This window comes from Venturia canescens, chromosome 1 (genome assembly GCF_019457755.1).
Source record: "Venturia canescens isolate UGA chromosome 1, ASM1945775v1, whole genome shotgun sequence".
Lineage (NCBI taxonomy): Eukaryota > Metazoa > Arthropoda > Insecta > Hymenoptera > Ichneumonidae > Venturia > Venturia canescens.
Window position 1 is genome coordinate 33,843,385 of NC_057421.1, and position 20,439 is coordinate 33,863,823.

General features: G+C 36.7%; 1 protein-coding gene across 1 annotated transcript in view; it reads right to left on the minus strand.

Moving 5' to 3' along the window:
* The window catches only part of Myb (proto-oncogene like protein Myb), a 45,446-nt gene extending 25,678 nt beyond the window's left edge, over window positions 1–19,768 (minus strand). Inside the window, exon 1 of the mRNA XM_043414263.1 lies at window positions 18,314–19,768. Within this exon, the coding sequence (XP_043270198.1) occupies window positions 18,314–18,408 (95 nt within the window). The 5' untranslated portion in view covers window positions 18,409–19,768. The remainder of the gene's footprint in view (window positions 1–18,313) is intronic.
* Window positions 19,769–20,439: the final 671 nt, after the last annotated feature.

Genomic DNA, 20,439 nt, shown 5'->3' on the forward strand with positions numbered 1-20,439 from the left:
TATTAAGCAACATGTGGAAGATTGAATAAACGAGTTAGTTTATGTCCTACAAACAGAAGAAATGTTCTAGTGTATTACGACCCAAGGCTCGAAAGTTGGATTTCATGTCGCACATGCCAGGTCATTCAACATTTGGGCCGTGGGTTGTATACTATTTTTCTTGATCCCGTAGCCGAAAATACGTTCAATAATTACTAGCAATCGTGAGGACGGGGGGGGGGGGGTGACTTTTGCAGGACCGAGGCGAAGCCGAGAATTTGCTGGTCGGGGCGAGCATTAAAAACAGAAACAAAAAATAAAAAAACACACAAAAATATCACACAATAATACAACAATATTATTAGTACAATAAATAATTCGTTGATAAATGTCTGATTTAAAGTCCCATGATAGTTAACAATTTCTATATGAATATTTCCCGCTATACTTGATAATTTTTATGAATATGTGCTTTCTTATGAACCTGGAATCTGGAAATACATCATTATTCCGGACGACCATATTCATTTTATTAGTCCGGTTACATTATTTTCTGTTTTCGCATCTGGACGAACAAATGTATGTTATTCGTCCGGGTTCATGGCAATATAGCGCATAACATGAATGATGAAAACTACGCTATACGCGCCGGCTTGAAGCAAATATATAATGACGCTTGGCAACGAATAAACAAAAGCATGGCAACGAATACAGGCTTCACGAAAGGATCACCGGCCGCAAAAATATCGTCAGAGCGCACTGAAGTTAGCCGAGTCAGCCGGCCATGAAAAATGCTCTTCCCGGTCTGAAATGCGGCCGGGAAGTGCGTACTTTCGGCTAGGGGAGCAAGAAAAAACCAATTTTTTAGATATTTACTAGGGTATATTAGCGCGCGCTGAAGCGCGCGTATAGGGGTTTATTAGCGCTGCTGCGCCCAAGGAAAGCTTATAACCACTCGCGTATACACCACTGCCAAATTGATAGTAAACATGAAACTGACAGCAAGACTCCGAATTTGAAAACCCCAGCGGCCAATCACAGTACGAATGAAGCGACAACAATGCCCCTCGTTGGTGACCAAGTTCGGACGTTACTCACCAACTTTTTAGAAGGGGATCTCACGTCTTTCTAGAGTAACAATAATTTTCTAGGAAACCGAAATTTTAAAAAATTCGGAAACATTTGAACGCTTGTATCTCTGAGACACATCGACCTAACAGAAACTGCCACGGCATTTTTTACGTTTTCACACTTTTCATATTTTTTTCGTTCTTCATACTTTTAGGATGAAAAAGAAAAATATTATTAATTCATCAGGCTTGTTAACTTTTTTGCAGATGAGAGCAAACGATAATAGGATGAAGAACACTCATCAACGAATTTTACGCTCTCTCAAGGCTGGCGCACACTAGTGACGGGCCGGGCCACATCGCATCGCACTGAGAACGAAATTCTTCATTTCAGTGAGTGTTGAGAATCCTTTCCAATTGTTGAGAATCATCGTTCTGTCTTTGTTTTGAAGGATCGTATGTCTCTTTTTATCTTACGTGTAGAGCTCAAAAATCCACCTGGGCCTATCGCACACTACGACGGGCCGGGGGCTGGGCTGCATTTTTGTCGCCGCAAAAATCTGCCTGCCGAGCGATCCGCCGATGCGACCCCTGTTCCATTTAAAATGCATAGAACCGATTCAGAAAATGCGATGCGGCTCAGCCCGGCCCAGCATAGTGTGCGCCGGTCTTTAATCCTCGCGTTTTGAAGCGGCTAACACCTTCCGAATAAATGCCACAAGTCCATTTTTTACAGAAATAAAATCCGAGAAATCGCAGTACAAAAAACTCTTTCTTTCAACATGAGGGTAGAAAAAATTTTCGAGACTTGCTTCGTTACAACTTCAAAAATAATCAAGATTTTGGGATTCCGTCGTTTATACCTGGACCTTCAAATTGGCATTACACACTCAAGTTAACAAAAGACACCCTTTCTTTCTAGTATACCTCTCTTTCTCGTACACCATAAAGTAAAAAGAGATATGATCCTCCAAAATAAAGAAAAATTTATGATTCTCAACAACTTAGAAGTGAACAACGCTCACTGAAACAGAGGATTTCGTTCTCTGTGAGGTGCGATGCGAGAACTAGTGCGCGCTTTCGCATTTTTCAAGTGCTTTGCGATATCATCGGCTCCGTCAAGTGTGCACGGGCCTTAATTCGACTCCATCGAAAACTTCAACTGCGCGATTTCTCGTTTTCTTTAAAAGTTTCCGTGCCTATCGATCGGTTGCGCTGCATTTTTTCTCTTTCCTCTTCATGACCCCTCCTACCATTGCGAACAACACGTCAAAACGAGGAACATTGCCATACCATCTGCGCTCCATCTGTGTGCGTGTGTGATATATCACCGCAGTACACTCGTCCTTTTCAGTGTGACCCGTAAGTGTCTCGCTTTTTCTTTCCTCTTTTTTTTCATCAAGACATAGGAAGAACCGCCGCAGGAACTCCCTTATGCTTGCTGTATGCTTAGGGCATTATTACCTCACGTTATATTGCGCGCACCACCGCATGAGGAGTCAGTTGTTACGTCTCCACCTTCCCTTCTTTCCGGCTAAGCCCGAACCGTATTGTTTCTCCCTTTTTCCATCGACGTGTGGTTTCTTCTTTCTTGCTCTTCTTCGCCGAAACTTCATTCTTTCTTTCCACTTTGCACCCGTTTTTTGGCTATCTCTCTAATTCCTTCCTTCCGTCCTGCGTCGCAGAAGCTCGTCGTCTCGCAACGGTAAGCCCCGGTCCGAACTATGACGAAGACTGTCGTTCGTCACGCCGAGTGGATTTTATACTATGAAATTCTTGTACCCAGACGACTTGGAAGAAATCGTTGCTCCGGATACCGTTCAATGTCTTCCGGGATGTTACGTATTTCACTTCTTTCCTATTCCGCTTCTCATTTCCGACTGTGACATAGACTATTGTGTCTTCTGACTCAACGGTCACTTTTTTATCGTTTGATTGAAATATCACGAAGAACTTGCACATTTTATTCTAATATGTTAGAAGGAATTGTGCATTTCTGGGCTGGTATCAAAATTTACGCTTTTATATCGGCGACTACGTTACGTCGAGCTTAAGAGAAGTTGGTCTACCGAAGAGTTAATTATCTGCGCTAGTCGTGTTCCCTTTTTCGTATAACGATACACATAATAGCGACTGTTTCCGATAAGCTTCTTGCATCATCGATAATTCCTGCGCAGCCTTCATTTCTGACCTGCGTGCTTCCGGCTCTTCAAAACGTCGTTATAGCTAAATTGGAGATCATGTAATCGAATAGACTTTATTACTCTTTACCAATCGCCATTGTTAAGTTGACTCGGCATAACTTTTTTTCTTCATTCATAATAATAATAACGGATAGTTTTACACGACGTCGAGCTCATTAACTTGAAATACTTTGAGCATTTGACCATTTTTTTCTCATTGCACATTTTCCGGGTGGTTAACTATTTTTTCCGAAATATATTATTGAAAATATTTTGCATGTTTTTTTTTTACATCATCTATTAAAATTCAACAACCGGTAAAACAGAGAAAGCGATAATCAGTTGAAAAAGAAAACCACAATCGCTTTCCGCTAATCGATTATCACCGATGTATCACTGAGGTAAAAAGTGAATGCCCCCCCCCCCCCCTCCTCCTCCTCCTCCTCGCGCAGCATCGTTCTGATTACATATTCATGCACATTCCCCATATTAGGGTAGTTTTGTATGTACACTAGGGTGTGCGGAAAAAACGATATTTTTTTCTCTTGTATCCAGCCGAAAAAGTTGAATTAAGGTAAAAAAAAGTTTTAGAGTTTCTTAATGAAGAACATTGTTATCGTATGAAAATCAAGCACAAAACACGTTTACTGAAATTTTTTGAAAATCATAAAGATAATGAATTTTATAAAAATTATAAAATTATAACGATTATAATCGTTTTCTGATAGAACTAATTCTCTATGAAAAGCTTTCAAGAAGTTCGTTCGAAAAAACGAAAATTTGATTTCGAAAGTCTAATGAAAAAATGGATTTTCTATAAAAACATATTATTTTCGCATTAGTGTGATTTTTTCCTGAAAAGTTATGATAAATGATCAGGTTTCAATAATTTCCTGAGTTATTCTTATGGAAAATCTTCAATCGTAATGCACTGTTCGAAATACTTTTATAGTGAGCTCTACTTTTAGCATTATTTTTTTTTTCACCTTAATTCAACTTTTTCGGCTGGATGTGAGGAAAAAAATTATTTTTTTTCCACAAACCCTAATGTACACGTACGAGCTAAGAGTTTGAGTGCGGTGTACAATTAAATTCAATGCTTATGCGGTGCTGCCGGCTACACGGTTTTATCAAAGCTTGTTCACTTTACCTATCCTGTACAAACACGCCTCATGCATGAATAAGACCTCTATACATATATATAACGCTATAATCGTAGCAACAATACCATTCTCTAGTATCACTATAGCGTCGATCAAAATATGATTTAATTCAAAATCGGATGGGGATCAAATGTTGAAATGAATAAAATTTCGAACAGCTAAAATCTCGAGTTTATAAACTTCGAATGATCATATGGAGACGGATAGATTCGACTAGAGCTTTGAATGCCGAAAATAAATAAAGCAGAAACTGCAAGGTTCGAAGCACGTTTACATCGAAAATAGAATGTAACAATCGCCCATAGGACGATGACTAAAATATCGATTTTTTGAAAATTCGACGATCACTCTTTCGATTCATAAATTACTACAGTCAGTGATACTGTGAAAATTCACAATTTTAAAAATATAATAACGCAAGACCAAATATTACTGAGGTTGAAATACTGAAACACCAAAAAGTCGAACAGTCAAATTAGCGAAACGTTAGAAAGTCGATCGATCAAAATAAAGAAATGCAATGGAGCTCCAAATACACGCGTCTCACTCAGTCACTCACTCACTTACTCAGACCGGTGATCTCCAATTTTAAACATCACCATTTTGACTTTCGCCTATTCTGCATATCTAAGTTTTATAGGCTCGAAAAATTCACTTTCGATTTTTTGCTACTCTATATTCTGGTTCGTCTGTAAAACAATTACTCTCCATTTTGAATTCGAAAATATGAACATTTGACATTCAGATGGTCTGTTAAAATTGCATTCGAAATGAAAACTATTGAAATATATATTTTCTGGTAAATACGAATTCAAAGAAGGAATTTTTGATTAAACACGCAATCTGCTGAATAGTCGATCGGGAATAAGAATTTCGAATTACTTATTTTTCTCCAAACTGATATCACAACTTTAAAAATTTCGAAATATCGACCGTTCTACAATTCAGTTATTCGACATATTGAACCCCACCCCAAAATCTTTTTTATTCGTCACGAAAGGAGTCAAAAAGTGTACAAATGGCACTCAATCGAGAAGGTGATCGAACGTTTGAGAAAAAAGCTTTAATATTCTTTTATGCCATGCGTCTATTAGTTCGCCACACCATACACTGTTATTATTTCGTTACAGCTGTTTATGTATCCGCTCCGTCTAGTAAAATTGTGTTAGTTCATTAGTCGATATTTCCGAAACTAAATGGTCGAAAATTTCCATTTTTTTTAAATATTAATCCTAAAATAGTACTGAATACACGACTGGTTTAATTTCAAAGTCGTAAGATCCGTTTAGCGCCCGTAATGAACAAAGTGCTAATCCAGTTGCGCATTAATTCCCAAGATTTTAACAAAACTACAGATCTACCTTAAATACTCGGAACGATGAATACATATTGCTCACTGACCAACCATTAACAGCGGTAACTAATACCACATTCCTCCCTCCTCACCGTCGCCCTCTCCTTTTCTCTTTTCATTGAAAGCGCCATTCCGGCTAACGGTACTACTCAGTTTTTAGAAGAGGGATGAATGTAACATATTATGTTTTTTGGAATGAAAGGAAACCTGGGCACGTTAACGTATGTTAAACTTCTGAATCCATCACCGACAGGAATATACGAAATACCACTTTTTCCTTTTTTTTCATTGATCATTGCATTTTTCATCGACATGGCTATTTGTCACGGTATTTATTCACGTTAATACTTTTCTAGGTACTTTATCAAGTTGTGTGTACTTTGTTTGAATTTCACGAATAAATAAACGAGTGAATGTTTTGAATAATTTTTTTAATGGTATTACGAGTTAAAATGCAGAATATCGTAACAAAATTTGAAGTACCTTTATAATTCAAGCTAGAAAAGTGGATCACTCGATCCAAGCGCCTTCATCTTCGACCAGCAGATCGAATTTGTTTCGAATTTTCAACTTTCAAGTTCCTCCTAGACTCATGAAAATCACTACCAAAAAACGTTGGACACACTTTTCTCAAAAATATATTTTTCAAATTGGTACAACGACCTGGTGTTGTAAACGCTCACAAGCGTTGAGACGGGTGCGTTTTAGCACGTTCATTCCAAGTCAAACGCTTTCAACGTCTAGCATCTCCAAGTTGATCGTGCTCTAAATGATTCTCATTGAAGAAATTTTATAACGATCATCGAGCTCTTGAAGATTCTAAGATGTATATTCCCTTAATATTTGTTATTTATTAAAGAACTAAGTGTTACCATTATCGATTCAATAAGGCTGTCCTCAAAAATTTCGTTAGAAAAGATGATAAATAAATTCGTATAATAACGAAAAAAGAAAACGACTAAAATATGGAAGAAATCATAATACGAGTGAAACTAGAAGGGAGCTGACCCACATGGAGAAGTAAAACGTTTCAGAATGTCGATTCACTCCGGTCAATCGACGATGTTTGTACTTGAGGGACATTCTGTATACAATTTATATTAATATTCATTCAGTCATACGATGTGTACAAAAAATGTAATCGTTGAGAAATAGATATGGCTCAATACACGGAGAATCAAAGTGATGAATGAGAATAATGATAAGAGCTCTGGAATTTATCGAAAGATTCATATCCGGAAAACACCCTTCCAACAGTTCGCGACCTTTAAAATCTAAGCTTGTTTTAGAGCTTAGACTTGTGTAGAGTATATAGACCAACACATGTATATTTTCCGTTTAATAATGACTCTTCCAATACAAATTGCAAGGATTTTGACGCAAATGATTCCACTAGGAAAGCAATTTCATAAAAGAAGAGTTGTCACGAAATCTCGAAATGCGAGTCATTTCTGAAGCTGCTATAAACGTATTTTGATTGGTTGTCAATGTCGTGCTCGAAGATCGTTCATGTGTATATTTCAGATCGTAGAAAAAAGGAGGAAACAATTGCAAGACATTCGATCGCGATCGTGTCAGATAAATTTATTTAGCGACATAAGAGTGAAGTGATGGAGGAATTTAGTAAGAGTGACCTTACGCAATTACTATTCGACCGTGAGTATCGTGATTTTTGCAATGAACTATTCGAAACAATAGACCTGAGTAATATTTTTATTTAAAAAGTGTTAAATCAATTAAAGACAGGTATTTTTAACAAAAGCCATCGCGTTTCCGGAAACTACCAATTTTTTTTTTTTTTTTTTTTTTACAAATAAGATGATTACGATAGTCCTAAGGATATTGCAAGTTCACGTATTTTATTATTATTTTTTTTCTATTGATCGTGACTCTTGGAACTTTGGAGCTTAATTACCGCAGTGAAAACATTTTAATCTAGAGTCGCGGTAGCAGTTCGGAGAACAGTGCATTTTCATAAGAACGAGTTGGTTTCCAAAAACTCTTTACAGAAGCCATCGCGTTTCCACCTGTTTTTGAAATTGTTTCTTATATAAAAAAAGTCCAGAGAACGTTGCAAATTCATATACTTTTTTTCTATCGATGGCGCCCTCTTGAAACTCTTTAGCTTAACGCATTAAAATAATATTAATTATTTATTTTTTAATTTTATCAAAAAATTGTGTATTTTCTTGCACCCATTTCTGATGTTTGTTTTATTATCTGGAGACACTAGTCATAATCCGGTGCCACAGAGATTATATACATACACTTATATATGTCCATGATACACAACTGTATACCATAAATATTTTTCGTCCATCTGACATTTATACGTGCTACACGAGTGATGATGGGGTTACTTCTAGAGATATCGTGATGTGAGAACTCACCAATATGTTTTTTCGATTCTCATGGTGAGTTATATCATGTTACTGTGTTTTCAATTCATATTTTAAATTTTCTTTTTTTTTTTTTAATAAATGAGTGGAATAAACACATTCGTACTGGTTTTATAAATGGAAAAAAAAATTATATGTCAAGTGCATCGCTAACCTCAATTAAATATTTACGGTTGTCTCGAATTCAATGATACTAGAAATCCTGGTAGACTTCGATGACATTACTAACCCATTAAGTCTGAATAGTCAGCTAGCAGGCTTTTCTTCAGTTTGCGTACAAAACTCGTGCAGACAAATTATTTACCGAAGTGGACGATAATTTGTATTTCCCAAAGTAAATTTCCATTCAACAACCCGAAAATTATTTCTTCGACTTACTTGTATACATATAGATCCATTTGTAGATGGAGCAATTTGAAAAATGGTTTTGTACCAATGTTTATAAAAATCGGGTGAAAATTAAAAAGTGATTTTGTTTATACGTAAATAAATGATAGAATACCGCTCAACTGGTTGATACAGAAAAACTAGTGGTTTTTGCTAACGTCAGTCTTGCTGATGAATAAAGACTTCCTGAGGTGTTAAAAAATCGTTTAAAACTGATGTGAACATTTTGGTTCTGCCACCCAAATTAAGCTGTTTATTATGAAAAATATAAAAGATAGAATGTTATTATTAAAAAAAGAAGAGACAAATGTGTTAAAACGTGTTGGTGAGTGGTTTTTTTTTGGGCAACTGGAGCGTCTCATAGTACTTTATTCTCGAGTGCATTTCTGGAAGTACATCGACTGCTACGTACATGTGTGTTAAGTTTTTTGACGTCTCGTTGCGTCGTGAGTATATACGAGGACACAGCAGAGGGTCAGGGTGATGGAAGTCTCTTTTACCGAGACATCTGGTCACCACCTGCCGTAATGCCCTTGCTCACTTACTCCCTTGAGCGGCGATACAGGAGGCATACAGGAGGCAAATTTTCACCCAGCAACTCACACGCGTTATGCATTTAAAATATTGAGTGCAGCAGCCTCCCTTTCCCTTGGCCGCATACTTTCCATTTACGCATCCGAACGAAAATGAATCATTTTCCTCGTAGAAATGCTTCAGTCCGGCTTTCCGCGCGTGCTATCAACTATTTAGAATTGTCAAGGCTTCATTGACATTCAGCCGGATGATAATAAATATAAACACCCTAAATCTTACGGAACAGGACAAGCAACTTAGAAGAAAGAGAGCTACGTTCTTGAGATAATGGAAAAGATAAAATAGTATTAGACATATTTTGATACGATATACCAGACATTTTTATTTACTGAGAAGTTTATGTCGTTCATATTTGAAAAAAAAAATAATCATTTGAAAATTTATCCGACAATGCAAAGTCGGTGGGTCGAAGGGTGTCGACGACCCAACATCGAAAGTGCACCTTTTTTCTTTGTTCGTCGACATGAGTGAGTATGGTAAAGAGGTAATGGCGGGAAAAATAGAATGCTCCTTCTTCGGTTCATCCCTCCATTTTGTTAGTTACGATTTCGTCCTTTTAATTCTGTATGCACCTAACACAACCTCCTTTGTATCGCGACTCGATACTTCTCTCTCTCTCTCTCTCTTGCTTTGTCTCCCTCTACATTTTTTTCTTTCTTCCTACTCCGTATAGTGGTCTTGGGGAAGCTACCCCTCTTCATGCTCACGTTCCCATGACAAGTGCGATAGCATTTTTCGTGTGAATCTTTAATTCGATACTCCTCACGAGGGAGAGACTCTAGCAGGGCACAACAGAAGGGCGTGGGAATCGCCCGCGCGAATTATTTCATGATCGACCATCCTCTAACCGAATAGACATTTACCGAGGGGTGGTGGTGCATTGAGTTATGGTCAGCAAGAATTTTCCCTTACTGACTACGGACCTAGCGATTATCGTTTCCGGAAACGGAGATACGTAGGCTCTCACGCCATATCGATATTTTAATTCAATTTTTCTTTTTGGATGCTCTACGCTTTATTATTTCCACTAGTAACTTTAATCAAAGCGTTTTTTGTTTGGCGTTATTGATCTATTTGTCAAAACATTCAGAACCAGTAAAGAATTCGTCGGAACGTTTGTTTCATCGGGCTACGCCATTTCAAACAACTCGTCACAATCAATGAAGATTGATTGATGATTTTATTTATGCCCCAGCAGAGCTTTGGAGTACATAGTAGTACAAATTGCTTCTAGGTGGTACAAAAGTTTAATAGAGAGGCAATTGAACAACTAATTATAGAATGAATCAAAATTAAATATAAAAAATAAGTGAAGTTAGAAGTAGCTAAATAAAGTGTTCAAGGTAATGATCAGAGTATCGATCGAGAATATAGTACTGAATACTAAATCACAATATCAGATCGAATTGATCTGGTAGGTATTAATTAAGTTAGGAAGCATGTACAGAATTGAGAAAGAGAGAGAGGGTTAGCGACGTTGCATGCCCACTGTCTTTTTCCTTGCTGTCCTACTGCTCTTACTGTCGTTTTCTGGGTAGAATGCTTTCTCTACATTACAAATTTTGTTAATTTTTCCATACGAGTAACTTGATAGGGAAAAAATATTTGGTGGTTTGTTATTTATTTGGTCTGATCTTCAATCAGCCCTGATCGTGATCGCGAGTTCCGCATAAACTTCTAAAAGTTCACGATAATATCAAACAATGTAGGCAGAGTTCAACGCGAATCTCAACTTGAGTTAGAGAAGAATGTAGTATTCGTACCGAGATTTTATTCGGTTGAGCGTTCCTCCTTCGGTACGTAGAAAGTCTCAATCAGACCAATAAGAAAACCAAAATCGAGTACAAGGCATTGGATACTACGTCCCAAAAAATCGAGTATAAGACTCAAAGCCAGCATTTATGCCGATCGATGCGTTGAGAAGTGTTCGCATCCCTCCTCTTCCGTCTGTCGCTCGTTGGTTCTTCGTTCCCTTCTTCAGGATGGAAAGCACCCGCTAAAACGAGCCAGACGTCCCTTCCCGAGAAAGGGAGTGCAACCCCTCGTGGACTTTGCAATTCGGAATTTCGAAGAGTCTTCCCGGTAAAGCAACAAACCTATATATATATAAATACAGTCCCCCATTGTCGTTCACCGTTTCGCCCTTCGTCTCGACATGCTACGACGGGCATCAAGACACAGCTGCTATCAATTTTTCAGGTTTTTCTCGCGTCCCTCGATGATTCCCATCAAGAATAATTTTTATTCTATCAGCCAAAGGAAAACGTAGTCGAAAGAGAAGATTGCGACCAACCGTTGACCAAAATAATCCCGTCCGATAGTACTAAATAAAAGTGCCTTTATGACTCCGAGATGTAATACATCTTTATCACAAATACCGGAAAAGCACAAAAATTCTTTTTTACGAGGAAAGGGCAATCTACCACTCCCACCTACTTGATAGCCGTAATTACGGGACATTAATACATCAGTGACGGAACGTGATTAGTGACCGTTCGGAATTCATAGACACCAGGTCACAAGATTAATAAGAGACTTGTCCGCTGATCAGTAAAACGAGTCAGAAACGCCGTGTCTGAATATCTGTAGAAGTTCTAATTCATAAAATTAAAACTTTCTTCTCTCTTGAAATTTTATTCCAAACCCCATGATTCTCGGGTTCCACCATCACTTCTCTCAGTCGAGTTACAATTAAAAATATTGGAAAAATAAAAAAATTCTTCAATCATAACATGTCATAATTGTGAATAAACATGATTTATTGTGCATTTCAAGAAAAAACAGAATGCTTGTTGCACTCAGACATTATCTAATTGCTCATATCTCCTTTCTTAAAAAAGACATTTCGATAAACCGAAATGTAAAGTCTCTATTCGCTGCCATGGTTTTGTTCATTTGTGGCCATGGATCGTTACCAACCATCATTGTTAGTTAGTTTTTTTTCGGTTAAACAGGCGCGTAGCGCTCGTGTTGTTGCTAGTTATTGTAAATAATTAATAGAATTGATTAAATGAATTTCCTTAGCCGATACGGATTCAGACCTGAGATTCATATTTCGGAACATCTTACCATCTCTACTATGCTATCGATCGCTACTTCTCTCTCTCTCTCTCTCTTTCTCCCTCTCCCTCTTCGTCCGAGAAATGAAGTTACTTCATTTGCGAATGCACATTTCTTTGATACAATTTGACTGATTAAGCTCTGTCAGCCCACGCAGGGTGATGGCAAAAATGGGCTGACATTTTTATTATTCCGATCGGACGAACGATGTGAAAAAACTTCACTTTCAAAATTTGCAGTTATCTCTCTCGTACTCACGGTTGCGATATGCCGATTGATCCATGCTCTTAAGCCGAAGTATAATATCGAAAACATTAGCGCGGCACAAAACTCGAAAAATAATGTCGGACCTATATACATGCAATAAAAAAACCTTCGTATGCAGGTGTACCGAACGATCGATCACTCGCTACTTTAATAACGAATCTTGGTGGACTTGTCTTCTTCAATCATGTGCCATTGCTGGGGCGGTGGAGACAGCTCCAAGAAACGATGTTTTGTTTGAGACAAAAATTTCTGCCTGTTGTTAAGGATAAATTGTTGATGTAAAGGGATAAACGGGTTGATGTTCCTACTCGTGTTATCAATTTCAATATTTCAAACCATATCATAAAAAATTGAAAGCTTTTTATTGCTGAAAGATGTGCATATTTGTTTCCCTTTTTTAAGTGAATTTTTGACGGATTTCTACGTTCAAATGTTTTGGGAAGCAATGAAAATATCGCACTGAAACATGGTTGACCGGATATATAGCCATAACGAAATGTGGAAATTTCACTTCTACAGACGAAAAGAAAGCCTCAAACCGAGCCGTCGACTCGAATAGTATGCGCACTGAAATGGAAAATAATGAAAATATTTGCCATATTTGAAAGAAACTTCAGAAGGATAATTATAGGTACACGAATGCTTATCATTTGAACCAAACTGGAAAGAAGACACTTGGAGGTATTTCACAGTTGTGCTGGAATCTATAAGCAATTTCCATTGGTTTACAACGACTTCAATACTAGAGCTATTTTGAGAAATATGCTAATTTTTGTCTACTCGTTTTATCACCTCGTGTCAAGTGGTATGGATTTTAAAAAACCTGTATTTCATTTTAAAGGGTATGAGCAGTGTAAAAATTGAGAGTTCAGGTATTTTGGTTTATTTTATAAATAAAAATCAATTGGATGAATTTACATAAAACTTTAAACAGAACGTTTTTAAAGTTACAAATATTGAAAAAAACTTTTAATAGTATATTTTCGAGCAATGGTTTTTTGAAAATGACACCTCTCGATTCTGGCGTTAGTGGCGTTGACAACAATTTACCAAACTGGAAAATTTAAGGTCCAAAAACGAAAGATTCTTAAAGTATATATTATTATTAGCTACAGCCGGATGTATAGCCGCAGTGCATCTTCATGATCATAATCAAGTGTATCAAGTGCCCGAGTTTTTGCCACTGGCACCAAGACTGGTAATTTAGCACAGTTTTCGTGAATCGGTTTTTTATGCAATTTTCGAATGCTTAACGGTAAAACTTCACTTAAAAATTAAGATATACATTCTTTGGGGTGTAAACTAATAATTTATGAAAAAAAAAATATTTTTTTCTAATTTTACACTGTTCATACCCCTTAAAATCAACGCTGATCATTTCCCGCCGGTTCATTAAAAAAATACTTCTCGACTAAGATGTATTTAGATAGCCCTATCACTTGCAAATGATTGACGATATTCCAGAATAACTAAACAAGAACATAATGATCGGAGTTATGAAACGAACGACTCGATCGATTGATTCGTTATCGGATTTGATTACTTATTTCGTATGTGAAAAATCTTTTTTTATATATTCCTTGTAGGATATTTAAAGTAATGGCAATGACCTCAGGATCTTGTGCATAAGTTATTTTTGAGGAGTCGTTGAGAATTATCAGGACCGAACAGTCGTCTCATCATAAATAAGAAAAAACCTCGTATCTGGTCAGAAAAAAACATAGATTTCGCGTATAAAAATAGTAAAATGAAAAAATGCGAACAAGCATTTCTCGTAAACGAAGAGTACACAGCAACGTAGTGTCCATAGCGGAATTAGCCATCAAAAATACGGTTTCCATCCTAAAATTCTGACAGGTAAAAGAGTTGCCAAACCGGATTAACGTTGTTGGCCCAGGAATTTTTCGCTTTTGGAGACAGAAGCTCAGTTTTTCAGATGAATTTACAGTAAGCAGAGAGAAGAGAAAAAGTAAATCACTGAAAATACTGAAACCACTGAAAACAACTGAAAATGAAATACTAATTCAATTCAATCTATATATATAAGTATATTTTTTCGTAGATTCGTCATCCGTACGTTAACATTCCTCGGAAACGAATATGTTTCTTTATATACGCTTACAATGCCCATGCATTGAGTGATACGAAGTTTTGTCTGTGTAATCACAATGGATTCTTTCAAATTATTAGTATAACCAAGAAATTCAAAATTTTGTTGACATCTTCAAGCTTTCCGATTTTTTTTTCATTCAAGCTTCCTCATTTAACTTGACTATATCCCGTTGTTTTTTATATTTTTCCATTCTACTTGCATACGTGATTCAAAGCCATTGATTATAATATTTCTATAAACCGGATTGAAATATTGGTGAGAACAAAGTGAATACCTCAAGGAACAGAAATGTTTATTCGTTTTCTTGAGGACATCTCTTTAGGTTCGAAAATATTAGTCCTTGAACTTTTTCGACCATTGCCATATAAAATGAGCTTTTTTGGCAATTTCGACATAGAATGAAGATACATTTATACAGATGTGTGTGCGCGCGCGTGTGTTTGTTGCGCTTAGCGCGTATTTGTGTGACCGGCGTATACTGCTCTGTCGATGAGATAAGGCCGTATATATCCTTTCATATGCATTGATATTGTAATAGAACTTCCGGCTCAACAACTGACACTTTTGATACAATCTACTCGTATTCTTTCTAATTACATAGAGCATCTATTTTTCTTCAAATTATCATTACTATTATGTTCCAACCGAACGCAGCGACTCTGACGTGAATTAAGGAAGTTCATCTGTTCAATGAATAATAAAAGTTCAATGAATAATAAAAAAATATCTTGTCAAAATTTGTAAAGCCCGAGATACTTTGTTCATGAAAAAAAAATTAAAACGAATTCTGCAAATTAACACGGTCTCTTACAGGTTTCAGTGGTTTACCCGTCTTCATACATTAAATTTGCAACCATTAACAAACATTCTTGCAGAAACTTCCATAAGTAATAGAAAAATATCTGAAGAATATTTTTACAGCTTCATAAAATCCATTCAATACTTATAAAGTTCGCTGATTTAATAAAATTTTTATTATTACTGATTTTTTTCTCGAAAAATGGGATCTATTGGCAGGTTAACCCATATGTTACTTTCATAATGACAATGATACAACCGCATGCTTTTTGAAACTGGAGACTACGTTTTCCGATCCACGCAACTCAGAGACATTTCTTTAGACATTTCTGCCTTGTTTTAATTATGCCAAACCTTTGAACACTGATTTATGACATCAACGCGCGTGAGAGATTCTGCAGTACAGGTTATGAGGTCGCGGAGTTTCCAAACTCACTGGATCGACTACGCTAGTCGCAATAATTTTTCTTTTGACTAACTACCAGATGAACTTCCTTAATGAAATGCTTGTCGAAACCCGCGCACTCTACTAAGCGAAAATGAGCATTGTATCGCATTGCATTTTCACAATTGCACATCTATACATTTCTTCTTCTTCTTTTTCTCCTTTTTGGCTAGGCTCACTTCTGTGTCGTCCGTGAGTCTAGCTTGGCCACTGGTAATAAACCGCTTCGACCAAGGGTCGATTTGTTTTGAGGTTGGTGTGAGCTCCTCTATATATACGTAGATTGTTTTTGAATATGAATTTATTTGAATATAAGTGAAAGATTATGTTGCGTTGTTGAGCAAAGGAGAAGGAACAATAGAATAGGTGATTCAGGGGTTCCATTTTCCATGGTCCAGGTGATATAAAACATGTACTTAGCTGTAAAAATGTACTTAGCTTCAATTTTTCAACAGCATTCGTGCATGATGCTGAAGTTTCCAACGTTGGAGTCCAACGAAATGATCTAAAAAACTGTCCAATAATTCCAGTAATTCTCCAATTTATTTCCAGTCGAATTTGTACTTTGTATTTTTTAAATCTACACAATTATGATTCGTGAAATAAAAAACTGATGGATAAATCATTTTATTTTCATTCATTTCGTTGGACTCCAACGTTGGAAACTTCAGCGTCGTTCATTATTGTTGTAACGATATTCGGGTTCAAAGTTAAAGGTACAAAATTTAATTGACTATTTTTCAGGGTAAGTCCGGATTCTCGTTAAACGTCACTGTATTTGTATTTTTGAAAGACACTGAAAAATTCTACAAGTCCTTGGAAATTAATTGTACTAAGATCTGCAACTATTCATTGCTAGCACTGATCGTTTTTCGATTTTCAAATTTGCAAAACCAATGCTGTTTTATGTCCATTCTGTTTAATAGTATTTTGTATTTCTAATGAACGGCAATTTGTATTTCTAATGAAAGGCACGCTCAGAAAATTATATCATAAACGCAATGACTTGTTTTGAATGATTCTGACATCCGTAAACATGAGATGAAATTTTAAGAAATTTTTTTTTCGTTATTCCAAAATTTTCACTGCAGAAGTGTTTGTAAGTGTGAACATCTGTTTCGAATCCATTTTTCCTTTCTCAAGCGAACTCTGATTTTTCAATGCTTTCAATACGAGCAAATGAACAATTGGTTGGCTGTGGAAATTCTTGAGATTAGTCTCAGTCTCTGCGTCAATGTCTGGTAATAGAGCATGACAGATCTCTGAAGTTTGCAACGTTGGAGTTCAACGAAATGATGTAAAAAAAACCCTCCAATAATTCCAGTAATTCTCCAATTTCGTTTCCTGTCGAATTTGCAATCGTAGTTTTTCAACCCGCGCATCGATACTTCGTGAAATAAAAAATGAGTGAATTACAAATGTTTTTATTCGTTCATTTCGTTGGACTCCAACGTTGCAAACTTCAATGTCGTAAAATTGAAAAATAGTCAAAGATATCAGAATGAATTAGAAAATCAAGAATATATTCTGGAAAAAATTCTACAGTTCCTATCCTTACACAAAATTTCAGAATTGCATTACTCCTGAGAAACTGATAAAATGACCGAATATATATGGACTTGCTATTGTAATGATATATTTAATTCTTTTATCCACAGAATAATTCATTGATGATGCTAATGAATTTAAATAAAAATTTATCTAAAGCAGCTCAAACAACGACGCTGAAGTTTCCAACGTTGGAGTTCAACGAAATGAATGAAAATAAAATGATTTATCCATCAGTTTTTTATTTCACGAATCATAATTGTGTAGATTGAAAAAATACAAAGTACAAATTCGACTAGAGATAAATTGGAGAATTACTGAAATTATTGGACAGTTTTTTAGATCATTTCGTTGGACTCCAACGTTGGAAACTTCAGCATCGTCTCAAACATTACAGTATCTATTCCAACGAGTTGTAAAAAATGTTGAAGATTTTAGGCGTTCTCTGGATGTCTAATAAAATGATCGATAATACTCATGTGTAATATCATCACACTGTGTAAACCGATGATTTCCAAACAAATTGTTCGACGATGCTTTTTTTGTATCCAATTTTTTTTGCCTTATATTGTACAACTCTTCACAAAGAATTTCTATGTAAGAACTATTTATTGAAATGTCGTTCGAATATTCCATTATGACGTTAAAAAACACATTTTTGAACGATTAGACATGTTGAAAAATGTCACGATATTCGTTCGATGCACTAATGAAGAAGACATCAATCTGATTATTTATAGAATCGTTATCAGTTGAAAACTGCATTGATAACTTTTCTGCTTTATTATTATTATGGAATGAAAATGCCTGTGGAGATAAAATTAGTGAATTTTTTAACCACAAATCCTTAAGCAGAAAAATTCTTATGAAATAAAATTTTTGCATATGAATAGAAGTGTAAAAATATGTCAACAGGGAAAGGAAATAAATAATGATGTTTTACTCAAACTTACGCTTCCGTGGGTGGTGGTGAGTAAAACGTCGAGTGATATGTCGTGATATCAACAGTTTTTGCTGGTATGAGCAAATTATGCGGTGATAGTTCCATTGTTGTTACTTTCCGTTTTTAATTGGTAGCCCAGTTACTCCTGTCGCTGTATAATCGTGATATATGTACACACTTCTTCCCGCCTCCGTCCGTGTACAAAGATGTCGGAAGTTTCCCGCCAGGGGATAATATTCCACAATCTACGGGTGAAAATGGAAAAAAGAGCCGGAGATTCTCCGGTGCCCGTTCGGGTTCGTTTCTTCACACTATATCCATTTTGTTTGTATTTCCGAAGGATCTTTGATCAGCTCGCAGTCTCTTATCCTTGATTGCCAAGTTTTTGTATTGGCTACATAAGCACACGACACTGTCTGAATTGACACTTGTCTCGATAACAACTAATGATCAAGATTGAAGTATTCCACAACTTTTGGCGAAGATTACTTGAATGACGAACAACATATTGAGTTGCTGGATAATTAACGAAAAAATCCACAAAATATAAAAAAAATAAATATATGTTGACTTCTCAACTCCACATAGAAAAAACTGGGGCTCCTTACGGGCTCATAGTTAAAGGTACGAAAAAAGGCGACGCAAATTCTTTCGAGCGTCGAATGAAGGAAAAGAGAAATCCTCTAATGACATGAACGGACCAGTGCTCGTACAGCCGTAGCGACGCGCCGCCTATCGACAACAATAATAATGCCCCACACAGTCGCACTAGATTCCCTCGCGAGTGTTCGCTCAATGGTCCACAAGAACTTTTTGCCTGCTCTCTGATGTGCGTGGACTTTTATGAGACGTATTTCCGGTCGCTGACCACACTTATCGTTTATTATGCTTTTTATTTCATTACTCCTCCATTCGTTCCATATTTTTTGTTAGCATTGCGCACCGAGCTGTTGAGTTATTTGTTTTTTTTTTCACAATTTTCAACAAAATCGCAATATTAGAACAAAGCTTGTGACCACCGATACAAATTTTGAATGTAATATAATCGGTATTTATGGGGTGAGTGAAAAAGGCACGCGTATCCTCGTACACGATGAGCAAGAGTTCGACATTAGGGCCGAGTCTGTACAGCTGCGGCTCGGAGTGCAGAGCGTATAAGACATTAGGTAGACGATTTTTTTTCACCGAAATGCAAAACTCACGTATCTGTTAATAATTCACAACTCAAAATGTAAATAAGTGGAGAAATGTCAGAAAAACACTTAATCGAAAAACTTGATTTATAATTTTTTTTTTTACTGTTTACAAATCGAGGAAGGTTACTTTTTCATAGCTATTTAGAGTATTGAAAATATTTCGTATCTCCATTATTTTCCAACAGAGAAATTAGAATTTAACGTGCGGAGGACGAAATATTGTGAAAGGAATATTTATCGAGGGAGCCCGTTAAAGTGCTTGCCCTTCGCTCGCTCGATTCGAACTAAGGGTATATCCCCATGCGAGATGCGAGGATTGCGAGACGACGGCGGCGACGCAAGCAAGAGAGCTGTCGCAGTCGCAGTGGGGGGACCTCGAGAGCAGTATGTTTGCGCGCTTCGACGACACAATCTAAGGCCCGCTACACACGGTCAACAATATTGCGCAATATTATTGACCGTGTGTAGAGCGCCATAAATTTAAGATCGCTCAAACTTCTGATCAATGATGATTGCGCAATGTTTCAATACTACATCTACACGTTCAATAATATTGTGCAATCACCTATATTGTGCAATATTATTGACCGTGTGTAGCGGGCCTAAAACTCATGGAACGCGAACATTGGGAAGATAGAGGGGGATTCGGCTACAAAAGCATAGCAGCCACGAATTCACAATCTTCGGTCGGCAAATGGAGAGAGAGAAAAGAATTAGCCAAGAGAGATGGTTGTCTGTAATGTTTAGCGCGCGAGAAGGGCGCTCCCCCTCCGTTTCCGTCGACTCGACCGCGCATTTCGTCATTCCCATCACACTAACTCGGACTGCATGCAAATAACTGATTGTTTTCATCGAAAATTTTGTAGAGTACCTAAACAACACTAATTTTTCTTCTCGGAAATAAGTATCTCACATTAAATTGTAAGTGAAGAATTGTTTA